General features: G+C 46.8%; 1 protein-coding gene across 1 annotated transcript in view; it reads right to left on the bottom strand.

Moving 5' to 3' along the window:
* Window positions 1-25949, bottom strand: part of DISC1 (disrupted in schizophrenia 1) — a 424314-nt gene that overhangs the window by 315209 nt on the left and 83156 nt on the right. The window contains 2 exon segments of the mRNA XM_010841148.1: window positions 14850-14919; window positions 25642-25949. The exon segment at window positions 25642-25949 is cut by the window's right edge and continues 14 nt beyond it. Coding sequence (XP_010839450.1) covers window positions 14850-14919; window positions 25642-25949 — 378 coding nt within the window.

Below are 25949 nucleotides of genomic sequence, written 5' to 3'. Positions count from 1 at the left end.
ATGTCATCCAATGTCATGCAACAGAGAATGAGGCAGAGAACAAGAAACTCAAGGTCATGAAATTTAGACCGCAGAGAAGAAAAGTAGTTTGCCAGGAAAATGTGAAGAGCAGTCAGACTCTAAATGCCTCATTATAATCTGCATGTTTTAGTATATATTGCTTTACCTCATTTCTGAAATTTTGCAGCTTGAAAGAAATCAGGTTATGTGCAAATAAGCTGCTTATTGCCAAATACAAAATAAGAAGCCAAACGATTCTATCTTATTTTCTGCCTGCTACTGATGCTAACTGCTGGCAAAGAGATGATTCAGAAGCAGCCCCACTCTGGACTGCATTTTCTAACCTGTGGTACCCAGGGATGTGGGATGAGAGTGAGGAGCGGGCAGAGAAAGGAGAACAAGCAATCCATCAATATCTGTGCACCACGCACCTCACACATACCATTATCACAGTTAACCTTCCAGCCACACAGCAGCACAGGGATTATTATCCCCAGTTTATCCAGGAGCGAACTGGTGCTCAAGGACAGGTGACAGTATGAAAGGGCACTGTCACACTGACCCGAGGTCGCCTCACCCAATCCTGGGGTGTGCACTCTGCATGCTGAGCTGCCTACTAAACACTTCACAGCTCCTTGTAGGTAAATCACACCTCAACTGAAAATATACAGAATTAAAACTAAATATGTAAATAAACACTGGGCGAACTTTTCACAGCTCCCGGAGGTGTTTTTAACTACAGACTCCCCCACGTTGAACAGAGTAAATTATTTCTAATTGTCACTCCATGTAGAAATAGAAGAGTTGATTCTGCCAATTGATTTCAGCCATCCTTCAATTCAGTGACAGGAGATGTGGGGCCAATCAGCACCACACTATATATACATGTAGATAATAACCTGCTGATGGACTGACTTTATGAGATAAACTCACAAAGCCGCCCGAGATGCTACCACAGTCAGAGACAAATCAAAGATTACCTTGCTTCCTTTGGAGGACTAGGACAAGAGTCTCTGGAAAATCTCTAATAAGAGGCACTTTTCCGTCCAATCTGTGAGATCAGGTTTGGGGAGGGACTGTGTAATCCACCACACTCCCCACCATGCGGCGGTGCTCAGACACCTAAATGAATGGACTCTGGAGAGTGTTTTCATCCTAATCTTCTTGAATGTTGTTAACATCCGTCATTTTGAAATTCACATGTTGCTCTCGTTCTTTTCTTAATTTTTCTTTTACATTGGAGTACAGTTGATTTACAATGTTGTGTTAGTTTCTGCTAGACAGCCAAGTGACTCACTTATACATATACATGGATCCATTCTTTTTTAGATTCTTTTCCGACATAGGTTATTACAGAGTGTTGAGTAGAGCTCCCTGTGCTGTACAGTAAGTCCTGGCTGATTATTTATCAGTCATTCTTCCCACAACAGACAATCTCACCTCATCACAGACACAAGTAAACACACTTTTCTACCTGCCGTACCTTTAGCTGCAGCGATTGGTCCCCCAGAAGTCGTCACCTGACTCAAGCTCTCTGTGAAAGCTTTCATACTGGAGCCAAGAAGGGAGGCTCCTTTTTTTCACACCTTCCCCAGTGCTTATTATTCATAGACATTTTGGTGATGGCCATTCTGACCAGTGTGAAGTGATACCTCATTGTAAATGAACTTATTTACAAAACAGAGATAGACTTCCAGACATAAAAAAAAAAAAAAAAAACAATCTTACAGTTACCAAAGGGGAAATGTGGGGTGAGGGATAAATTAGGAGTTTGGGATTAATAGATGCACACTACTACATATAAAATAAACAAGAATGATCTAGTGCACAGCATAGGGAACTGTACTTAATGTCTTACAATAACCTAAAATGGAAAATAACCTGAAAAAGAATATATATAAATATATATAACTGAATCACTTTGCTGTATGCAGCAAAGTAACACAGCATTGAAAATCAACTATACTTCAATTTAAACATTTTTTTTAAAAGATGATAGAACTCCCTTCAGCTTCCTTTCTCCCTCTCTTCCAACGCCCCTTCTCTCTCCCCCTACATTAAACACCACATTGTGAGTAATTGAAGCAGCACCATGAGCTACAGACCCTGCTGAGACCCTGAGACCCTGCAGACCCTGCTGAGACCCAGTGTACAGCCGGCACCACTGCCCAATGTCAAATCCAGCATGACCATGTGTCCCAGTTAATGTCAAATGGAGCGAAGAAGAGCTCTCTCTACTGAGATTTCCCCAAGTTATAGAATTTTTTAGCATAATGACTGTTGTTATTTTGGTAAGCCACTAAACTTGGAGTTGTTTGTTACATAGCAGCAGGTAACCGGGAACAGATTTTGGTGCCACATTGGTGCTGCCATAACAAAGAATCAAACACGCGGTCATAGATCTGGGGCTGCGGAGCTGCATGGAAGTTGGAACAGCCCTGAAGAGAAGTATGATTGATCTTGAAGAGGCTATTGGTAAGTAAAGAAGTAAAGAAATAAAAATGTTACTGGAAGCTGGAAGGCTGTTTAGCAACATTCTTATTTAAAAACTCTCAACTTCTAGATTTTGAAGTCAAACTTCCAAGGGACTACCTGAATTGCTTCTCTATCCCCATAGTATAATGAAAGAAAAGAGAATAAGTCAAAGAAATAACTGTCACTATAAAGGAACCAGGATGAATAGGGCTTGAAATTCAAATTATTTCTTATTCCTAGCTTCTCCAGATAACAAATGATGCTAAGATTAAGAAACAGCTTCCAGGCAAAGAATCAAATTCAGAGTGCTGTCAGGAAAATATGGTCAAAAGATGAGGCCAAGGCTATATACTGTGAAGCCCTTTTCTTAAAAATCTTTCCCAGAGAGATTTAAGGTTCATCACCGACTCTTTCAAACAGTCGAACAGCCCCTTCAGACTCTGAAAAGTGTTAACCCCTGCCCCTCCAAGCCTTACAGGAAGCCTGAGAAAAGAGGCTTCTCTTGAAGAGACTTGTGGATATAGCTTTTGTCTGATGGAGCAGATTATAAATGAATTCATATAAAACCCAAAACATTTTAAAAAGAATTATGCCAAGTTGAAAAATTAAAGAGAAAGTACAAAATGAAAAAAAGGCATTTGGACCCCCAAACGTGTATGAGTGGGAAGCAGGCTACACCCTCAGACTACTTCTTATGGAAAAGGAAGCATGATTCAGAGTGTAGAACCAAGAGTCCAGAGGTCAGAGATGTAGAAAATAATTTCTAGGCAGTAGGGCTAAATCTTAATCAAGGAACAGACAACAGGTGGATTTCAGAATTGCTCAGCACCAGTGGCTGCTGCAAGCCTCCCACTTACCCCTTTTGAACAAGTATCTTTAGCAGTTACCCTATCCATCCCACCATCATAGGTTGGGTTTGTAGGGGTTGATTCCCTCATAGCTTAGTTGGTAAAGAATCTGCCTGCAACACAGGAGACTCAGGTTCGATTCGTGGGTTGTGAAGACCCCCTGGAGAAGGAAATGGCAACTCACTCCAGGATTCTTGCCGGGAAAATCCCATGGGCAGAGAAGGCTGGTAGGCAACAGTCCATGGGGTCGCAAGAGTCAGACATGACTTAGCGACAAAAACCAACCAACAGCCTATCTCATTAGTGCACAGGTGTTCAGATCATCCAGAGAAACTGTAACCCAGAAGCTGTGTTCAAGAAATCACCCCTGAGGAGCCTCCTCAGCACCTGCATCTGAGTTAGACGTGGAAATGGGGACATCAAGTCTGAGCCTGATGCCTTAACATACGAGAGCTTTAAGGGGTCTTGAGAGGGAATGAGTATGTTTTGCACATGGAGAGAATGTGAAAGCATCTGAGAAGAGAGGGCAGTCTATTGTGGTTTAACAAGATGCCTGTAAATTCTTTAGACTCTCCTCCCATCAACAGATGGAGTCTAATGACTCTGTGCTTGAGTAGGGGGTCATACTTGGTGATCTACTTTTAAGGAATAGAATGCAGCAGTAATAGCAGTAGTACCACTACCTGATTTCCAAGGTTAATCCTTAATAATTGATTGTTTTTGCCTATATCTCTCCCTCAGGATACCATCACCATATGAGGAAGCAAAGACTACAGATAAGTGCTCCAGCCATGGCCCCAGTCAGGCGCCAGCAGACAGCACCAACCACCAGACACATGACTGAGCATGGTCTCCACCTCCAGCCTTCAAACTGCCCAGTGAATGCCCAGAGCAAACATGAGCTCCACCCATTTTGCCCTGACCAGCTGTAGGTTCATGAGCAATGTAAGCGTTGTCACCATTTTTCTTAAGCAGTTTTATTGAATGTGATCTACATACCATACAATTCACCTATTTCAAGTGTACAATTCAACCAGTTTTAGTACATTACTTTTTTAAATCGTAGAAGGTATGGCAACCCACTCCAGTATTCTTGCCTGGAGAATTTCATGGACAGATAGAGCCTGGCAGGCTATAGTCCATAGGATCACAGAGTTGGACAGAGCTGAAGCCACTTTCATGAACGCATGAAAGTGAAAGTGAAGTCACTCAATCGTGTCCAACTCTTTGCGACCCCATGGACTGTAGCCTACCAGGCTCCTCCCTCCATGAGATTCTTCAGGCAAGAATACTGGAGTGGGTTGCCATTTCCTTCTCCAGGGGATCTTCCTGACCCAGGGATCGAACCCGGGTCTCCCACATTCCAGGCAGACGCTTTAACCTTTGAGCCACCAGGGAAGCCATATGTATATATAGATAGCATGAATGCATATATATATAACAAAATGTGCCATTTTAACCACTGTTAAGTGTACAAATTCCAGGGAGTAAGATGTGCCTCCCTTTTACAGGACGGCTTCCCAGATGTCTCAGTGGTAAAGAACCTGCCTGCCAATGCAAGAGACATAGGAGATGTGGGTTCGCTCCCTGGGTTGGGAAGATACCCTGGAGGAGGAACTAGCAACCCATTCCAGTATTCTTGCCTGGAAACTTCCATGGACAGAGGAGCCTGGCAGGGTTGCAAAAGGTCCGTGGGGTTGCTAAAGAGTTGGACATGGCCAAGCATGCACGTACGTGTTATTTTAGAGCCGTCTGTGTTTCAGCCTACTGCAATAGCAACCAGGTGAAACGAGTGGTTTGAGAGAACAAGTTAACCCACAGACAGAAAAGTGAGAGTCCTGACCCCCTCGATCCCCTGACCCCAGACACCCATCAGTAAGTCCTCTTTTCTTCTAGCACTAGTTTAAGTTGGTTCTCTTCCTCTTGAAAGTAGACGGTTCTCATGCCAAAAAAAAAAAAAAAATCAATTCTAATGTTATCTGAAATTTTACCTACTTGTATAATTATTGCTTACCTCAAATAAGCTCAGAGAAAACATTCCTTGAGGGGAGGTCACCTCTCACACGTGTGTTGGTTTACCACAGCCTGGTAAACCTGACAAATATTCCTTAAATAGCTGTTCATATGAAACAGCAAGGTACGGTATGACGTACTAGCTTAAGACCCAGGCTCTGCCCCTAACTGTGGCATTTCGGACAAAACAAGATGCCAGTGACAGCCAGGTTCATTTGTGGACAGGGAAAGGAGTAGTCAACCCATTTACTCAAAGTCACAAAAGTTTGCCTTTTTTTTTTTTAACTTTTCTATCAAATGTCTACATATGACTACAGAATGGTCAAACAAGTATCCACGTTTGTGCAAATGCCTGGATGTGTTTAGTACTCAGCTCTGCTCTGAGTCCATTAGGCCTCTCATTATGGGTTTAATTGTGCTTCCCAAATCCTATCCTCCAAGACTTCAGAATGTGGCTGCATTTAGAGACAGAGTCTTTAAGGAGTTCTTACATAAAATGAAGTCCTTAGGGTGCACCTTAATCCAACAAGACTGGCGTCCTTAGAAGAGAAAGATTAGGACACAGACACACACAGACAGAAGGCCATGTGAGGACCCAGGCAGAAGACAGCGTCTACACACCAAGGAACACTCTCAGAAACAACCAACCCTGCTGACACCTTGATCTTGGACTTCCAGCCTCCAGCTACAAGAAATCAATGTCTCGTTTAAGCCACCCATTCTTGTAGTGCTTTGCTATAGCAGCCTGAGTGATTAGCACATTCCTCCTATTAAAGGAGAGTCAGCCATTTGTGCTTAAAACAGAGATAGGTTGGACCTGAAATGATTGTAGTGGGAAGATTCAGTCCTGTTCCGGCTTTTGCCCCTGGTCACAGACACATCCCTTCTAGGTGTGTTTGCTATGTCTCAGTCTACAGACAGAGGGTAAATGCCCCTTGAAAACAATTGAAATTTCTATTTCACTTGAGAAGGTAAAGTTGTTGACATTTCTAAAGTCTGGAATGCCTATCCAGGGGAGTGAGTCTCAGGCAGATACACAAAGAAATCAAGACGTGCTTACTGTTACTGTTACTACACAACCACCTACTAATACCAGTTTAAAAAGTGCTGTACTATTTACAATTGCCAGGACATGGAAGCAATCTAGATATCCATCAGCAGCTTAATGGATAAGTAAGCTGTGGTACATATACACAAAGGAATATTACTCGGCTATAAAAAGGGACACATTTCAGTCAGTTCTAAAGAGGTGGATGAAACTGGAGCCTATTATACAGAGTGAAGTAAGTCAGAAAGAGAAACACTAATACTCTATATTACACATATAGAGAATTTAGAAAGATGGTAATGACGATCCTACATGCAGGGCAGCAAAAGAGACACAGATGTAAAGAACAGACTTTTGGACTGACTCTGTGGGAGAAGGCAAGGGTGGGATGTTTTGAGAGAACAGCATTGAAACATGCATATTACCACATGTAAAACATATGACCAGTTCAAGTTTGATGGATGAAGCCAGGCACTCACAGTCAGTGCTCTGGGACAACCTAGAGGGATGGGGTGGGGAGGAAGGTGCGTGGGGGGTTCAGGATGGGGGGACACATGTGCACCTTGGATGATTCAGGTCAATGTATGGCAAAAACTATCACAATATTGTAAAGTAATTATCCTTCAATTACAATAAATAAATTATTTTTTTAAAGACCTACTGACCCAAAATATAAAATAAAAAGTGCTGCAGTTCAGTGGGTAGGAAAGTGTGACCAAGTTCCAACTAATCAGGGAGAAGAGCTGGGGGAAAAAAAGATTTTTTTGTTTGTCTTGGTGTTTTGTACTCAGAAGCATATAAAAACTTGGAGCTGTCAGGTTCCATCATGAGTAATGGCTGTGGCCACACCTCATGCGGTCCTTGAAGGGCAGACCAATTTCCTCACAATCAGGGAAGCAAAGCAGAAGCCGCCTGGGAAGCCGTGCCGTGGCCACGAAGAGGGACATTCACTCCCCTGAGCTTCTACCCCCAGAGTGACGGTGGGGGCAGGGGGTTAATATTCCACACTTAACACCAAGACACCCAGCTGGAACACGAGGGAGAAAAGGTGTCATGCTGAAATATATGTTTTAATCTGCTACAAATGAAAGGGATGCATATTCCATGCAGACAAACCCTCCAGTTCTGTGCACAAAGCTTCAATCCCAAGTAGGTGTTACATAGCTGAGTGTGCCCTCAGCACACTGAAAAATGCCAGCACACAAACCTGCAAACACAAACAGTGATGCTGAAAGCCGCCATCAGCTGAGAGCTCTGCCCTTAGTTCACAGAATCAGAAACTCTCCTATAAACAGGAACAGAACCTGAGACAATGTAATCAAGGGAAGTAAATGGCATTTTACACATATTCTTTTTCTGCAGCATTTGTCTATATGTATCACTTATCTCCCACTTTTTCAGTTTTTACCTAAAATAGGAGGCAGACACACGAGCTTCCACTCTTGTGAGAATGATGCTGAAGATTAACACTGAATCAATGCTCATTTCCTAACAGCCTAATGTTTCTAGATAAGATCATGGACCATTTTCCTGATGCATCCCCAGCAAGAAGCCCTCATTTGCTCCTCCCCCAGTGGTCATATACATGAGTTGCCAGAATCCACAACCTTCCTAGCTGGGTTTTGTCCCCCACAACCGCTACAAAGCTGTTTTCCACATTGGGATGCAAGATGCTCTGGATCCTGCCAGGTCGAAGTACATGTCCTCTCTGAGCAGCACCCAGGGCCTCGCCCAAGAAAGGGGGTGGTGACAGTGCCTCCTGGGAACTGGCCAGGATCCCAGCTGATGGTGACTTGGCTGGTTCGTGCGCTGGCATTTTTCATGAGTGCAAAGGATGCAGTCTCCTGATGGCTCAGCCATAAGGAATCCGCCTGCCAATACATGAGACGCAAGAGATGTGGGTTCAGTCCCTTGATCAGGAAGATTCCTTGAAGCAGGAAATGGCATCCTGCTCCAGTGTTCATGCCTAAAAAGTTCCATGGACAGAGGAGCTTGGCCAGCATGGGGTCGCAAAGAGTTGGAGACAACTGAGCAACTGAGCTCAAAGCACACAAGGATGCAGTCAGTCGAGTAACACCTACTTGAGATTTGAGCTTCTGTTTTTGTGCTTTTTAATGGAAGCCTCACTATCCCAGGACCAGGGGAGACACTCAAGGGCCACAGGGGGCAAGCCCTCTGCATAATGGGTCAGAAGGATGCTGTTTCCAGACTGGGATGCAGGGAGAGGAGGCAAGGGTGTGGGCAGGGGGCTGCAGACAGAAGCTGCACCCACATTCACATTGGGGTTCAGGGCGCATGCTAAGTTGCTTCAGTCGTGTGTCTCTGTGTGACCCTGTGGACTGTAGCCCACCAGTCTCTGTCCATGGGATTCTCCAGGCAAGAATACTGGAGTCGACTGCCATGCCCTCCACCAGGGGATCTTCCTGACCCAGGGAAAACTGCATCTCTTGAGAAGCCCTGGGGTTCAGTGTAGCTCTTTCCATGTCAGAACATGAAACAGTACAGGCTTCCAAGAATCACATTTTTGTTCTGGGGTAGCCAGAATGAGGCCCACCTCCCATTGACTCTTCTGTCCTATGGATATAAAAGTGAGCAGATTCTACTCAGTCTTGTTTTTTGCTTTCTAGACTCAAATGAAATGCAGTGAAAAGGAACCCGTGGGTTTTCACCATGCTCAGTCACATTTGTAGTTCCAAGACAAGAATGCATCAGATTCCAGAAGCCATGGGTGGATGTTTAGAGTGGGCCCCTGGGAAAAAATGGGTGTCAGCTTGGATGATTTGCACACTGTCACCACGGAGCCACAATGGATGGAGAAAGCTTGCTAAGGAAAGAATTCAGGAAGAAAGAAGATGATGGCAGTTTAGACAAGAGCTGGCCATTTTCATGGTTTCATGTTTGGCCTCTGCTTGGATCATCTTTCTCTGAATGCCTCACATTTTATTGTGCAAGAGTTTTGTCACAATGACTACTGGTTGAGATACAAGGAGAGAGAAAGGAATTCAGTGCTGGCCACTCTCCACTCCAAGAAAGAAAGTCTAGGCAAGCAGGAAAGCCAGCTTGCTCCATGGCACAGCAATGTGGGTCACTGAAGAGCTGAAGTCACCACCTCACGGCCTCCTCGTGCGTGTGTGACGTCATCACCAGTGGACACGCGTGGCCAGGGGATGTTAGAGGCCACAAATCCACACAGGAACCACTAGGACAGTAACCATGTCGAACACCGTGGCCCACACCCTCCTTTTCTCCCTGCCAGCACATCGCAGACCCGGGCCTCTCACTCCCAGTCCCTGGATGGCAGGGTCTCCCCCGTGGGACTCCCAGGTCTCAGCCTCGCCCCTCAGCTGACCTGGGACAAGCGGTCAAGTGAGGAAACCAAGGAGCACGTGGAGTCTCTAGGAGAGAGACCCCTAGAAAATGCCAAAGAGCAACACCTTTTTCACCTCAGTCCTCCCAGCTTTCTGCAAGAATATGAGGATATAGTAACCTTCCTTCCCTAGCGAGCGAGAGATGTCATTAGAGATCTGAGAAGGTTCCTCACTGGGCATCCGCAGGTAAATCTGTCAGCACATTAATAAGATAACAAAACACGGAGCTTTCTATTCGGTGCTCATGGCTCATTTCTCTGGAACACAAAGTTGTTTTTACAAGTGAAACTAGAAAGAAAGAGAGAAAAGCAAATAACCAAAACAAAACCAAGGGGGATAAGGTCACCCTCTACGTGCTCCTGGAAAACCTTGTGGACATCAGCAGACCCATTCCCCAGAGACAGAGCGCAGCTGCAGAGCAGCTCCTCTCAGAACAAGGATGCAGTCCACACGGACTAAACACTGAGTGGCAAGGACATCTCAGCAACTCTGAAAATGTTTATTAGTAACTCAGGATAAACTATCATAGATGAGAAAGGAAGCTTTATTCAACTCTTATGTCAACACATTTCATGACCACAAACTCTCCACCTCAATTTCCCTAGTTACTCGGCAATTAGTTTCAGTTCAGTTCAATTCAGTTCAGTTCAGTTGTTCAGTCATGTCTGACTTTTTTGGACCCCAAGGACTGCAGCACGCCAGGTCTCCCTGTCCATCACCAACTCCCAGAGTTTACTCAAACTCATGCCCATTGAGTCAGTGATGTCATCCAACCATCTCATCCTCTGTCATCCCCTTCTCCTCCTGCCTTCAATCTTTCCCAACATCAGGTTGTCTTCAAATGAGTCAGTTCTTCACATCAGGTGACCAAAGTATTGGAGTTTCAGCTTCAGCATCAGTCCTTCCAATGAATATTCAGGACTGATTTCCTTTACGATAGATTGGTTGGATCTCCTTGCAGTCCAAGGGACTCTCGAGAGTCTTCTCCAACACCACAGTTCAAAAGCATCAATTCTTCAGTGCTCAGCTTTCTTTATAGTCCAACTCTCACATCCATACATGACTACTGGAAAAACCATAGCCTGAACTAGATGGACTTTTGTTGGCAAAGTAATGTTTCTGCTTTTGAATATGTTGTCTAGGTTGGTCATAATTTTTCTTCCAAGGAGCTTTTAATTTCATGGCTGCAGTCACCATCTGCAGTGACTTTGGAGCCCAAGAAAATAAAGTCTATCACTGTTTCCACTGTTTCCCCATATATTTGCCATGAAGTGATGGGACCAGATGCCACGATCTTAGTTTTCTGAATGGCAAGTAGTTTATGACAATTTATTCGTCACCTGCTATGTGCCAGTCCATGCTCTGGGCCCTGCAGAGATCCATTTCAGATGCTATGTGCTATGTGCTAAGGGCTTCCCAGGTGGCGCTAGTGGTAAAGAAAAGTGAAAGTGAAAGTCACTCAGTCATGTCCGACTCCTTGCAACTCCATGGACTATACAGTCCATGGAATTCTCCAGGCCAGAATACTGGAGTGGGTAGCCTTTCCCTTCTCCAGGGGATCTTCCCAACCCAGAGACCAAACCCAGGTCTCCCGCATTGCAGGTGGATTCTTTACCAGCTGAGCCACCAGGGAAAAGCCCACCTGCCAATGCAGAAGACCATGAGAAATGGGTTTGATCCCTGGGTCAGGACGACCCCCTTGAGGAGGGCATGACAACCCACTCCAGTATTCTTGCCTGGAGAATCCCATGGACAGAGGAGCCTGGCAGGCTGCAGCCCATAGGGTGACAAAGAGTCAGACATAACTGAAGCTACTTAGCGCACACACACACACACACACACACATACACACACGGTCTTCCCTGGTGGCTCAGTTGGTAAAGGGTCTGCCTGCAATAGGGGAGACCCAGGTTCAATCCCTGGGTTGGGAAGATCCTCTGGAGAAGAAAATGGCAACCCACTCCAGTATTCTTGCCTGGAGAATTCCATGGACAGAGGGGCCTGGTAGGTTACTGTCCATGGGGTCACAGAGAGTCAGACATGACTGAATTACTTCACAGCCACACACACATGCACACACACACAACAAACACACACAAGCTAAGTGGCTTCAGTCATGTCCAACTCTTTGCAACCCCATGGACTGTAGGCTGCCAATATCATCTGTCCATGGGATTCTCCAGGCAAGAATACCAGAGTGGGTGCCATACCCTCCTCCAGGGCATCTTCCTGACCCAGGGATCGAACCCCCATCTCCTGCATTGTAGGCAGATTCTCTACCACTGAGCAACCAAGGAAGCCGTTAGATAATAGAGCCGTTTCAAATCTTTCGAGGCAATCAGACTCTGGGGTGGTGGCTCATAAGCAGTGGTGGCTCTTCCAGTTCTTTGCCCTTCCAGTGTATCCTACTCACCGCTCAGAGCCCAGTCATCTTCACCAGGAGGGGCATGGGCCATGGACTGAGCCTCACTGGCTAGACTCAGCTGCCACCACTGCCCTTCCAGTGTATCCTACTCACCGCTCAGAGCCCAGTCATCTTCACCAGGAGGGGCATGGGCCATGGACTGAGCCTCACTGGCTAGACTCAGCTGCCACCACTGCCCTTCCAGTGTATCCTACTCACCGCTCAGAGCCCAGTCATCTTCACCAGGAGGGGCATGGGCCATGGACTGAGCCTCACTGGCTAGACTCAGCTGCCACCACTGCCCTTCCAGTGTATCCTACTCACCGCTCAGAGCCCAGTCATCTTCACCAGGAGGGGCATGGGCCATGGACTGAGCCTCACTGGCTAGACTCAGCTGCCACCACTGTAGCACAGGCCTGATTTTCCACAGAAGAAAGTCCTGCACCGTGTTTTCCCAGGCATCAGCACGCACCTCCATCACCTGGAGGGCTTGAGGAAGCACAGAATGCTGGCCCACCCCCAAACATCTTCAGTGGACAGCGACATACAAACAAGGAAAATAAACAGGCAGAAACACTGAATAAAGTCACCTTTATTCTTTCAGCCTCCCTGTGAGGTGTGTCCTATTCAACTTTTCCCCTGAGGTATTTCAGAGACATCTGGAGAAAGGACTAAACAAGTGAGGCCTTCATTTAATGAAGCCCGTTGAGAGCACCGCATCCAGAAAAGTTGAGGTTTTTCTTGATCAGAAAAAGAGGGTGTGGTTTTTCACCTGTGTCTGAAGCTTTGTGTGTTACAGAGAGAGCTATGTTGTCAAAGGAACCTAGGCACAGCCCTTGGAAGAGAAAATAAAACCCGTGCCATAGTGGGAGCCTCAAAACCTAGGTGTCTCCCACTGACAAAAGCCCCCAGGGACACCTGGGTCTGGGAATAGCTCATCTGCTCCTCTTTCACCTACATCATCCTCCACCAGGCATCATTCTGAAATCAAAATGTCCTGTCAAAGCAGAGCGGCAGAGTTTAAAGAGCTCCATCCCCAAATTCCTCTCCTTCCTCCCAAAGCCAATGGTGAACAAGGACACCAGACAGTGTCAGCTCTGCTCATGTGTTTCCTAGAATAGGATTTGAACCCTCCTTTTGGGAGTCACTTGCCCCATTCCTGTAGCACCAGTTCCTAATGGTCAGTGATGTACTGTCTGGGAAACCAGAATATGGCCCCATGAGGTTGAAGACCAAGCCTCAGGGCTAACCAGCTTCCAGGGGAGCCTTAAATCTAAAATATCTCCAGGCCAATCCTTGCTGTGCTAAGCTTGGTTATCACCAGCATAGTTCTCAAGGTCATCAGTGCCTGGTGAAACAAGAAGTCCTCTAAGGCCCTCTCTTATCCCCCAGACCCAGCAGAAATGAGTGTCAGATCTTACAACTGATACCCACGTCCTTAAGATCCTTCCCAATCCAGCTATACCTGCAACCTTTCTTTGACATAGTCAACCCAGTGTCCACTTGGCAGCCATGATACCCTCGTCCACTTTGGCCTGACTCCTATTTGGGTGCCTCACTCTGCTTTGGGTTTTTTTTTGCTTCTGACCAACTCTTCCATCTTCATGTCATGACTTCTTTCCAGCTTGACTATTTCAAGCCATCTACATGGGAATTCTGGAGAAGGCAATGGCACCCCACTCCAGTACTCTTGCCTGGAAAACCCCATGGACGGAGGAGCCTGGTAGGCTGCAGTCCATGGGGTCGCTAAGTCAGACACGACTGAACAACTTCACTTTCACTTTTCACTTTCGTGCATTGGAGAAGGAAATAGCAACCCACTCCGGTGTTCTTGCCTGGAGAATCCCAGGGATGGGGGAGCCTGGTGGGCTGCAGTCCATGGGGTCGCACAGAGTCAGGCACGACTGAAGCGACTTAGCAGTAGCAGCAGCACATGGGAATTCAATACATCTGAGCCCACTCGCAGAGTCTGGCATCATCCCTTAAGCTCATCCCAACTCCTACACCTGGTCCCCAAGCATGTGAAGTCAGAAAGCTCCACAAGGGCTCATACTCACAGGCATCCCAAGCCCAGAAACTGTGTTCTCTTACTCTCCTATTCCTGCCACAGTGCTGGCCACATGGTAGGTGTTCACCAATATTTCCTGATGAGTGAATACAGTATAGCTACATCACAAATTGGAGCTTCCCTGAGCTCAGTGATAAAGAATCCACTGGCCAATGCAGGAGATGTGGGTTCAGTCCCTGGGTCAGGAAGATCCTCTGGAGAGGGAATGGCAACCCACTCCAGTATTCTTGCCTGGAGAATCCCATGGACAGAGGAGCCTGGTAGGCTACAGTCCATGGGATTGCAAAGAGTCAGACACAACTTAGCAACTAAACAACAACAACAACATCACACCTTAGATAGGTAGATGATGACTTAATATAACTCTTATTGTACAACTACTCAGAGTGCTTCTGGAAAATCAGTAAGGTTATACTTATGACCCAAAGGATTATTCCTCCCAAACTGCTTTGAAACTCAGAAAACAACAGTGCTGTAAAATAGTCAACTGTACTTAGTGCAGGTGATCCGGGAACAGATTACACAATTCATTTGCAGTGTGGAGGATACAGGTGAATACGGAGGGAAAGCGAAATTGCACATTCTGGGAAGAGAAGAAAGAATCAATAAACAAGGCAAAACTCACCCTTATCATAATCATCTTCTTCAATCGCTTTATCTTGAAGTTTCTGAAGCTTTAATCTCAAGGATTTTACCTATGTTGGTTTGAAAGGGGAAAAAATGAAAACTGAATTACAATCTTGTTCACACAAACTAATTTTGTTACAGTTAAGAACACTTAGAAACTATTTTGAAGCTGAACCACACTATTCTCCTTTAAAAAAAGAACCACAAATGTACATTTTTCCAATGCCATATGCATTCATTTCTCCAAAAAAAGTTACATAAAGAAAAAGCGTAATTTGAGCATAAAACCAAAAAAAGAGTTGGAATGTCATTTTTAAACAAAAACATCACACTGTACCCTTATCTGTGTGAAAAATGCATAATAAAAAGGAATACAAATTTCCTGACCTGACCAAATGTTTTCTGTTCAAAAGCATCATGTTAAATTTATGAAAACAAACACACCAACATTAGAGGAGAAACCAGGAAAAGAAAACAATGAACTTCAACTCAGCAGGCTGTCCTGAGAATGAAAGACTTCATCAAAGAAGTCCTAAGGATCTTTCCATTATAGAAATGGGCACTGTCTTATTTAATCCACATGTAGACTCAAGGATGGTCTTCCCTAGTGGCGCAGCAGTAAAGAATCTGCCTGACATGCAGGAGCTGCAGGAGATGTGGGTTCGATCCCTGGGTCAAGAAGATCCCCTGAAGAAGGAAATGGCAACCCACTCCAGTATTCGTGCTTAGAGAATCCCATGGACAGAGGAGACTGAAGGGCTACAGTCCATGGGGTCACAAAGAACCAGACATGACTTAGCAATTGAGCATGAGAACGAGACTCAATGATCCCATCATTTGTCTGAGAATTACCAACACATTCATTTCTCATTATTTCTCTTCTCAACAGGAAGCTCTGGGATTTTCTGAAGGGACATTCTTGGCCCATCAATAAATGCATTTAATCTTGCTCCCTGGAAACCAGCTTCCTGCCATCCTTTGCCAGCTTATACCTACCTCTCCTTCCACACCTCTTTCAGGCATCACCTCCTCCAGTCCACGTTAGATGTCCTGCCTCTCTATTGACAGCCTCACCTGTGCTTGTACTTACTCATGATCTGAACCATTTTGCAAATATTCGCTCTTAAGTGTCAGGCCCTGTTTGAGGGGTTTCAGATACAGCACAAAATTCTTAGCCCTCTAGCCTTATCAATTTTGTGTAAGAAGACAAAAATAAACGTAATAAGTAAGTTTTACAAGGCCTTAGAAAAGGATTAGTGCTAGGACAGAGGGAAAAAACAGAACCATGTAAGGAAGGTCAGGAAGGCTGGTTGCAATTTTAAGTAATATCTCATTGAGAAAATGATATTTGAGCAAAGATATATGAGTGGTAGGGCTTCTCTGGTGGCTCAGCGGTAAAGAACCCGCCTGCCAATGCAGGAGACACGGGTTCGATCCCTGGGTCAAGAAAATCCCCTGGAGAAGGAAATGGCAACCCACTCCAGTACTCTTGCCTGGAGAATCCTGACCCTGAGGCTCTCTGGGAGACACTGTTCCAGCAGAAAGCACAACTGCCACAGAGGCTGCAGGCAGCAACTCCCCAGGCACCGTAGAGTTAACAGGAGCCAGCCATGCCTAAAGAGTCTTGGTTAAAGGGGGAAACTGTAGCACAGGAGGTCAGAAAGGTCATGAGGCACATAGGATGAAGACATTTAAGAGTTCTGATTTCCGGGACTTCTCTGGCAGTCCAGTGGTTAAGACTTAGCCTTCCACTGTCGAGGGCACAGGTTCGATTCCTGGTCAGACAACTAAGATCCCACATGCTGCATGGGTGTGGTCAAAATAAGTTCTGATTTCACTCTGGAGGGCTTGGGAAGCTGCTGGGGGACTCTGAGTAACAGAATTCATGATTCAATCTATGTCTGACGTTTCCTCCTGACAGCTGTGGGTAGGGGCAGAAGTCAGGCGGCCAGGGAGGAGGGCATGGAAATAACCCAGGAAGGAGATGGTGGTAGCCTGGATTCTAGCAGGAGCAGTGAAGATGGGGAGAACTGATGTGATTGTGGACATACTCAGAAGACAGTTGGTGGAAGACAGAACCACCAGATTTCACCAATAGATCCCGTGTTGGGATGACAAAGCCAGGAGGATGCCAAGTTTTCGGTGTGAGCCACAGGAGGATGGAGCTGCAACTTTTCTTAGTACCTATCACACCAGGCAACAGCTATTGTTGTGTCATGTGTTGTGGTGTGGTGCCATGTGGTATGGTGTGGTGTGGTGTGGTGTGGGTAGTATGGTGTGGTGTGGTGTGGTGTGGTGTTGTGTCGTGTGGTGTCGTGTGGGTGGTGTGGTGTGATGTGGTGTGGTGTTGTGTAGTGTGGTTTGGTGGGGGTGGTGTGGTGTGGTGTGGGTGGTGTGGTGTTGTGTCGTGTGGTTTGGTGTGGGGTGGATGGTGTGGTGTGGTGTGGATGGTGTGGTGTGGTGTTGTGTCATGTGGTGTCATGTGGCGTGGTGTGTCCTGAGGTATGGTGTGGTGTGGTGTGCTGTGGTTGGTGTGAGTAGTGTGGTGTGGTGTGGTGTCTCGTGTGGTGTGGTGTGGTGTGGTGTGAGTGGTATTGTGTGGTATGAATGGTGTGAGTGGTGTGGTGTGGGTGGTGTGGTGTGAGAGGTGTGGTGTGGTGTGGGTGGTGTTGTGTGGTGTGGGTGATGTCATGTGGTGTGGTGTTGTGTGGTGTATGGTGTGGTATTGTGTAGTGTGGTGTGAGTGGTGATGTGGTGTGGGTGGTGTGGTGTGGTGTGCTGTGATGTGGTGTGGTGTGGTGTCATGTGGTGTAGTATCATGTGGTGTTGTGTGGTGTGGTGTGGTGTATGTGGTGTGGTATGGTGTTGTGGGGTGTTGTGGGGTGTGGTGTGGTGGGGTGTGGTGGAGTGTTGTGTGGTATGGTGTCATGTGGTGTAGTGTGGTGGGGTGGGGTGTTGTGTGGTGTGGTGTGGTGTGGGTGGTGGTGTGTGATGTGGGTGGTGTCATGTGGTGTGGTATGGTGTGGTGTCATGTGGTATCGGTGGTGTGGTGTGGTGCGGTGGGGTGTGGTATGGTGTGGTGTTGTGGGGTATTGTGGGTATTGTGTGGTGTGGTGTCACGTGGTGTGGTGTGGTGTGGGTGCTGTCATGTGGTGTGGTGTGGTATTGTGTGGTGTAGTGTCGTGTGTCATGTGGTGTGGTGTGGTGTGGTGTGAAGTCATGTTGGGGTGTGGTGTGGTGTGGTGTGTGTGATATGGTGTGGTGCGGTGTGGTGTGGTGTGGTGTCTGAGCACTCCATCCAACCTAGAGCATCTAGAGCGCAAGAGCCTCTTTGTATCCATGTAGAAAAAGACAGCGCTCACCCCGATTTGGTTCTTCACTGCTCTGGGCTCATGGAGGCATTACACGGTCCTCCCATCCTTGTTCTGCTTCACAGGGTGTGTGTGGAGGAGACAGAGGTGGCTTGTGCTCTGAATTGCTTTTGTGGATCCCTCAGCCTTCTCCTCCTCATCTCAGGGACTGTGACCTAAGTGGTCACCACACCACACCACACCACACCACTCAACACCACACCAGTCCCTGCATCCAGGGGTGGAGCAGGGCCCCCAGCCACCCCTGTGGAACATGACTCGTAGGCTAGAAACACAGCTGTGTTATGTGAAGGCTCTCATATCACGCTGCTGTCTGTTACTAACCTACTCCAACCAACACAGCCTCCACGCCAGTCACGAGGTGTACTCTTAGCAGTAGGCACGTGATTTCCAAGTTAATGACAGAATGAATGATCAATCACATTTATCCTTGAGCTGGTCCACATGACAAGTGTATATTTTATCAGGAACTTAATCTTAAATGGGCTTCCCTTGTGGCTCAGAAGGTAAAGTGTCTGCCTATAATGTGGGAGACCCAGGTTTGATCCCTGGGTTAGGAAGACCCCCTGGAGAAGGAAATGGCAACCCACTCCAGTACTCTTGCCTGGAAAATCCCTTGGACAGAGAATCCTGGTAAGCTATAGTCCATGGGGGTCACAAAGAGTCGGACACGACTGAGCGACTTCACTTACTTACTTACTTAGTCTTAAATAGTAGGGATAGGAAGACAGGCTGAATGCCCAGCTCAATTGCCATGTGAAGTTATAGCATCACCACAACCACATGAGTTAATGCAAAAGAACCACAGGAAAGGTCAAAGAAAAATTTGCAGCCAGTACCCACCTCACTTTACCCCCTCATCCAACTATCCCTGTAGGACCCTGAGTTGCTGCCCTGCGATATGTCTGAATGTCCATCTTGGCTGGAAGCACAGCCACTAATGGGCATGTCTTATCCAGCCACACCACCCATGTGAGACAGGCCCTTTGTCTCCTTTTCCTCTAGCCCCACAACCTCAGGTGGGACCCAGCACTCAGAGTCCTCCCACTTACTTCCCTCCTCTGCACCCCAGCTAGCATTTCCTTTCACCCAATTTTCTCAGTTCAGTTCTTGCTCAGTCATGTTTGGCTCTGCGACCCCATGGACTGCAGCATGCCAGGCTTCCCTGTCCATCACCAACGCCCAGAGTTTACTCAAACTCATATCCAGTGAGTCAGAGATGCCATCCAACCATCTTATCCTCTGTCGTCCCCTTCTTCCCCTGCCTTCAACCACTCCCAGCATCAGGGTCTTTTCAAATGAGTCAGTTCTTTGCATCAGGTGGCCAAAGTATTGGAGCTTCAGCTTCAGCATCAGTCCTTCCAACGAGTATTCAGGACTGATTTCCTTTAGGATTGACTGGTTAGATCTCCATGCAGTCCAAGGGACTCTGAAGAGTCTTCTCCAACACCACAGTCCAAAGCCATCAATTCTTCAGTGCTCAGCTTTCTTTACGGTCCAACTCTCACATCCATAATGGACTACCCTGGTGGCTCAGACAGTAAAGCATCTGTCTACAATGTGGGAGACCTGGGTTCCATCCCTGGGTCGGGAAGATCCACTGGAGAAGGAAATGGCAATCCACTCCAGTACTATTGCCTGGAAAATCCATGGACAGAGGAGCCTGGTAGGCTACAGTCCATGGGGTCACAAAGAGTCAGACATGACTGAGTGACTTGACTTCACTTCTCACATCCATACATGACTACTGGAAAAATTATAGCTTTGACTAGACGGACCTTTGTCATAAAGTAATGTCTCTGCTTTTAATCTGCTGTCAAGGTTTGTCATAGCTTTTCTTCCAAGGAATAAGCATTTTTTCCCCAACCCCTGGTAACGTCCCTGAATGGCTATTTCTAAACAGTATAAAATACACAGTCGAGTCTCATATGTGGTCGTTAAGTTCCATAGAATCACTGGGAAAGCTCAGTTAGCAAATACTGAACCACTGTTTCCAGGGGGAAAATAGGGTTAGGTCACAATATTTTTATCAACTGATCAATATATAACCTTGTTTTGTGTGTGTTTCAGTTTAAAGATCCTGTCTGTGTGTGCTAAGTAGCTTCAGTTGTATCTGGTTCTTTGTGACCCTATGGACCATAGCCTGCCAGGCTCCTCTGTCCATAGGATTCTCCAGGCAAGAATACTGGAGTGGGTTGCCATGCCCTCTTCCAGGGGATCTTTCTGACCCAGGGATCAAACACAAATCTCTTATGTCTCCTGCATTGGCAGGCAGGTTCTTTACCACAAGCGCCACCTGGGAAGCCCTTAAAGATGCTGTATTTAATATTTATCTCTGCTTCATTAACATTCAGCTCACAACTCACACCTGAAAGAGGCTCATCTAACACACGTACTTTCTCCACTTAGGCACATGGCAGCCTTCTTGTGCTTACAAGTGCCAGACAGCACTGCCAGTCCTGTGCTTGGGAACTAGCTTAAACAGTGACCTCACCAACAAAAAACAAATCAAACGTGGGAAAAGCATGGCATTAAAAAAAAATTTTTAACTGAATCACTTTGCTGTACATCTGAAACTAACACAGCATTGTAAATTAACTGCACTTCAGTAAAAATAAACAAAATTTTTTTAAAAACTGCATATCAAATAAAAAAAAAAAAAACAGGCCACCTAAAGTACACTAGTTTACAGTCTGAGTTGAAACAAGACCTCAGGTAGAACACGCATGTTGGGTGGCCCAAATTTTTAGTCATTCTGTGCATGTCCACAAGGGCTTCCCTGATGGCTCAGCAGGTAAAGAAACTGCTTGCAATGCAGGAGACAAAGGACACTAGAGTTTGATTCCTGGATCAAGAAAATCCCCTGGAGAAGGAAATGGAAGCCCACTCCAGTATTCTTGTCTGGAAAATCCCAAGGACAGAGAAGCTTGACAGGCTACAGTCCAAAGGGTCCCTAAGAGTCAGACAAGACTGACTGCATGCATCTCCACAAAAGACCAGGGAAGCACTGGGAGCCCTGACCTTGGACTTCAGTAAGTTTTAACAAGTAAGTGAATTCCCAAATACAGAATCTGCGGATATGAAGGATGGACTGTATTTAACAGGAACTAAAATTCAAATTCTTGAGATTTTCATTTTCCCTAAGGAGAGAGAAGAGGGTTAAGGAATTGGAATATAATATTTTAAAAAGCCCCAGAACACTAGAATCCCAATCTTTGAAGGGATCTTTTTGCATATCCTTAGCTCAACCCTTCCCCAGTTCTTCAGCCCGAATGAGCAATCTGAGGTTTCTGCACAAACATGGTGGAAAAAGCAAGGCCTCCCTCATCAAGCACAACTCCACTGTCGGGAGCCTCTTCCTCCATCGCAAGCAAAATCTGCATTCCCGTAAGACCTTCGCCCTGGACAGGGTTCCTGTGTCACTCCACGACCCTGAATAAAGGTCACCCCTCTTCCACACCACAGACATGCAAATCACCGGAAAGAGCATCATGTAACTCACTATGCAGCTGCTGGAGAAACAAAGGAACTTACACTACACGTCAGCTGTGTCCAGATCCTACCATCTGAGACAAAACGTGAGTTTAATTTGAACTGTAGGGTGAGAAATGGAATATTTCCTGCCGTATCAGTAAACGTGAATGTCACAGTCATCCCTGACCGCAGCCTTCCAATGTGAGCCAGTGAGCCCTGCAGGAACTCAGGAAGGAAAAGGATATCTGTCATCTAGCAGCCATCAGACTGCAGCCACTCCCTACGGTGAGCCCCAAGGAAGCTCAGGATGTGAAAAACACAGAATATTCGCCCCAGATAGCTCAGGTGAGTATCAAAGGAATGATTTCAGTGAGCCCAGACTCTTGCATCTTCCCATACACAGAAAAGTGCTAAACTACTTAACCTGGGATATCTGGGTTTTGTTAATTAACAATAATCGTTTGATGTTCAGACTACCTTCCCTTTGTTGCAAAACTTCTATATAACCTGGCTCCCCCTCTTGCCTCCTTGGAGCATCTCTCAGGGTCCCTTGAGATGCTATCTCCTGGGCTTAAGTCCTAAAAATTCCCACCAAAATAAAACATAACTCTCAATTTTTAGGTTGTGATTTTTTTTTAAAGGTTGTGAATATTTTTTAAGTCAACAAGGAAGACGAGTGAATTCCCCTTTTGACTCAAATTCTCTTCGCCTGAGCCATTTCTCTAATGAGCAATACTCTATAACAATGAGCAATATTCTGTGTTCCTGCTGGGCATCAGAACCAATCTGAAGCACTGCACATGGCCCAGCACTTTTCATCCTCACGACAGTATGAGGTGGAGACTGCAGTTACCTCCAACTACTACAAGAGCATCTTGAGGCACAGAACAATGAAGGACATGACTTCAGGTCACACAGCAAGGAAGTGAAAGCACCAGGCTACCAGTCAGGCCATCCCACCAGCGTGCCAGGAGTACAAGCCCCCGGGTGACCCACCAGAAACCAAGACCCCATAAAACAACTCTCCAGTGGCTTATAGGTAATTATAAGAAGAGATATATCTAGGGTGTGTTTCATTTATTTTTAAAACTAAAGATCATTGGATCTAAAAGGGGAGCCAAGGTGGTTTTCTGCAGCCACAGCCCCTAGAATTCCAACTCCCAGGCACCCCAATGTCCTGGTAGTTCAGAGACTGGCATGGTGAGTCTGTGGCCCCCAGAAAGCATATCTGCTCAGGGTTTCACAGACTCCAAAGTATCAAAAAATCTAGGCCAGGACTAGATATCCTGGTCTATATCTAGACACAGGCATGCATGCTAAGTCACTTCAGTCGTGGCCGACTCTTTGCGACCCTATGGACTGTAAACCACCAGGCTCCTCTGTCCATGGAATTCTCCAAGCAAGAATACTGGAGTGGGTTGCCATGCCCTCCTCCAGGGGATCTTCCCGACCCAGGGATCAAACCCAGATCTCCTGCGTCTCCTGCATGGGAAGGTGGGTTCTATACCACTAGCGCCACCTGGGAAGACCCCTATATTTGGTAAGAGGAGTTGAAAGGAAAGGAAAAACTGTTGGTTCTACCAAAACTCAGCAACTGGATATTCTGGACTGACTACAGCAGACCCATTGCCAGGTGATTTTCTGTTTGGTTATCTAGGAGGAAGGGAAGCTGGTCTTTATAACCACATTGTACTTCTGCTTGACTTGGGTCAAAACTTGGATTTTTGAAATGCAGATATGTTGCTGAGATTTTTCTTAAAAGATTTTGGAAATAACGTGTTGAAAACTGGCATTCAGAGTCCAAGAATCACGATGGTGCAAACCTCCACTGAGGGTTTGGGTCCTTGTGTGTGTGCCTCTCAGCATCTCTCCCTATGCCTCAGACATTCAGTCCAAGAAGTCTATCAATTGGATTCCTGTGGCCCATCTTACCAAGATAAATTATTTCACTAAAACCAAAATTTTAATCAAGTACCAGGCAGTATGCCAGGCATCAGGCATCCAAAAATGACTAAGAGAAGTGAGCTGGAGATAAAGAGCTTGTGGTCAAGTGAGGAACTTGGACCATGAACAACTGATTATTAAAGTGACGAGCGCTGTCAGGGGGCACATCCAAGGGATGGAGGGAGGGATTCATTCAGTCTCGGGGTGGGGGGTAGGGAGGAGAGGTCTCACAAGGAAGTGGCTTTGGAGCCACACTGAAGGGAATAAGAAGAGCTTAGCAGGTGGCACAAAGCAGGAATCTCACTCCAGGCAGAGGCCCGAGACACAGGAAGAGAGAGCAGCCAAGCTGGAGGAGGAAGGCACTGGGCAGCTGTAGCAGGTCAGGAAAGGTCTCCATTGTCATGATGAGGGGTTTGGAGACCATCCTAAGGGAAGCAAAAAGCCACCAAATGTTTTAAGCCAAGGAATAACAGCATCCCAGCAGTATTCCCAAAGACAATGCTGCTGACCTTGCAGAGGAGGAATTGGGGAAGAGAGACTCTAGAGGAAAGTATATACGTCAGGACCCCTTACCGAACTCAGGTAAAACATAACAATGATTTGAACCAGGCAGGGACCACAGCCGTGGCCGTGAGAGTAGGTTAGCAGCAGATCTGGGGGTGCTTAAAGATGGAGCAGAGGTTGGGAGAGGGCAGCGGGGAAGGTGCTGAAGAACCTGCAGCTCCTCTAAGGAGCTGGATGCATTCTATTAGATCAAATCAACAGTTACAGATCAATGGTGACACCTGTTAGGACTGGTCTAATGGGTAAGACAGTGGTGTCCGTTTTAGACATGTCTGACTCAAAGATTCCACGCATCGCCTGGGCATCCTGCACACTGCACTGTCCTTTACACACTGGCCTGGCTGCTCTGTCTCCCTGGGTAATGAATCTGATGGCCGGTCTGGGACAGGGCAAACAGGGACGTGGCTGGGACTTTAGGCCACAGGCGAGGGGCTGAAAGCAGATGAGATCAGTCCCTCGGAATGAACATGAGCCTCACATTTTCAGGTCGTCCTTCCAATCCTGATGAGAGAGGCTCTACTTCCCTACTTACATGTACCTACGCCACACACACATGCACACACATATGCACACACATGCACATGTGAATACACATCCACATGTATGCACACATGTACATATACACATAGATACACTTGTGCACATATACATGCATGCACACCCCAGAAGGAAATCAGTCTTTCAACAGGACGAGTCAATGGGTCACCCCACCACAAAGCACCTCTGCCCAGGTTTCCCTGGGAACTTTCTAGGGTAGAACAACCCCGCCTACTCCAAGGTGGACCCACCTCTCAGATAACTGGGTGGCCAGCAACATTGCAGTGTCAGGACTTACATCTATACAGTCCATCCCAATTTCCAAAGCACTTACATTCCCACTGAACCACAGAATAACCCTGTGTGGTGTTACCATCTCTAAACAAGGAAACTAAGGGGCTGAGAGGTTTAGTGACCAGAAACAAAGCCCCCCGATTCCGTGTCGGGAGCTCCCACAGCTGCAGTGGGAAATGAGCTGTAAATGCAGAAGCGACTCTGGATTGCCCCCAATTGGGAGCATCACCACCTCTGTATCACTCAGTCCGTCCACACACCAGCCAGCTCCAGGTTCCCTGTTCCGTGGTCCCACCCTCCCACTTCAAAGAAGAGTTCTGCTGAGCCAACCCTGAGTCACCCATGCCAGAAACTTCAGAGAAGCCTGTGGCCCAACAAACAACAAACCTGAGCATCTAAGGGACAGAGAAAATGAGACAGATTTGAGTTCAGGCTGAAAGAGAAGCAGCAGAAGTGGAGCAACATCTTTTGGGGCCAGTCACCAAAGGTGCCGCCACGTTTTCCAGTGGGAGATCGGTCAACCCCAGAAGCGTCGTTCCTGGTCCTCTGCCTAGAACTAATCTGAGCCGTGACCGTCCCGCGCCCGTAGGCTGGAAAGACACCCACCTCCAGCCGCCTCCGCTGGCCCTGCAGGCAGTGCAGCAGCGCCGGCTCACATCTGCTGAGCAGGGGGTCCCACCGCTGAGCATCCGCAGAGCTGCTGGCTTCAAACCACAAGGGATCCAGGGAGCAGGAGGAGGCAGCATCCGTGTCCAGCAACGGAAGAGTCTGGCACTCCAGCCCGGGGCTGCCCCCCGAGGTCTGGGCGGCGTCTGCCAGGCCTTGAGAAGCCTTGAGAGTGAAGGGGAGAGAGAGGAGCCGAGGATGATCGTGGGGCCCACCCGAGCTGGCAGCCTTGGCCTCCATCTCCTCCA

Source organism: Bison bison, unplaced genomic scaffold, assembly GCF_000754665.1.
Source record: "Bison bison bison isolate TAMUID 2011002044 unplaced genomic scaffold, Bison_UMD1.0 scf7180017864157, whole genome shotgun sequence".
Classification (NCBI taxonomy): domain Eukaryota; kingdom Metazoa; phylum Chordata; class Mammalia; order Artiodactyla; family Bovidae; genus Bison; species Bison bison.
The sequence above is the reverse complement of the archived record's forward strand: the minus strand, read 5'-3'. Positions and strand labels throughout refer to the sequence as shown.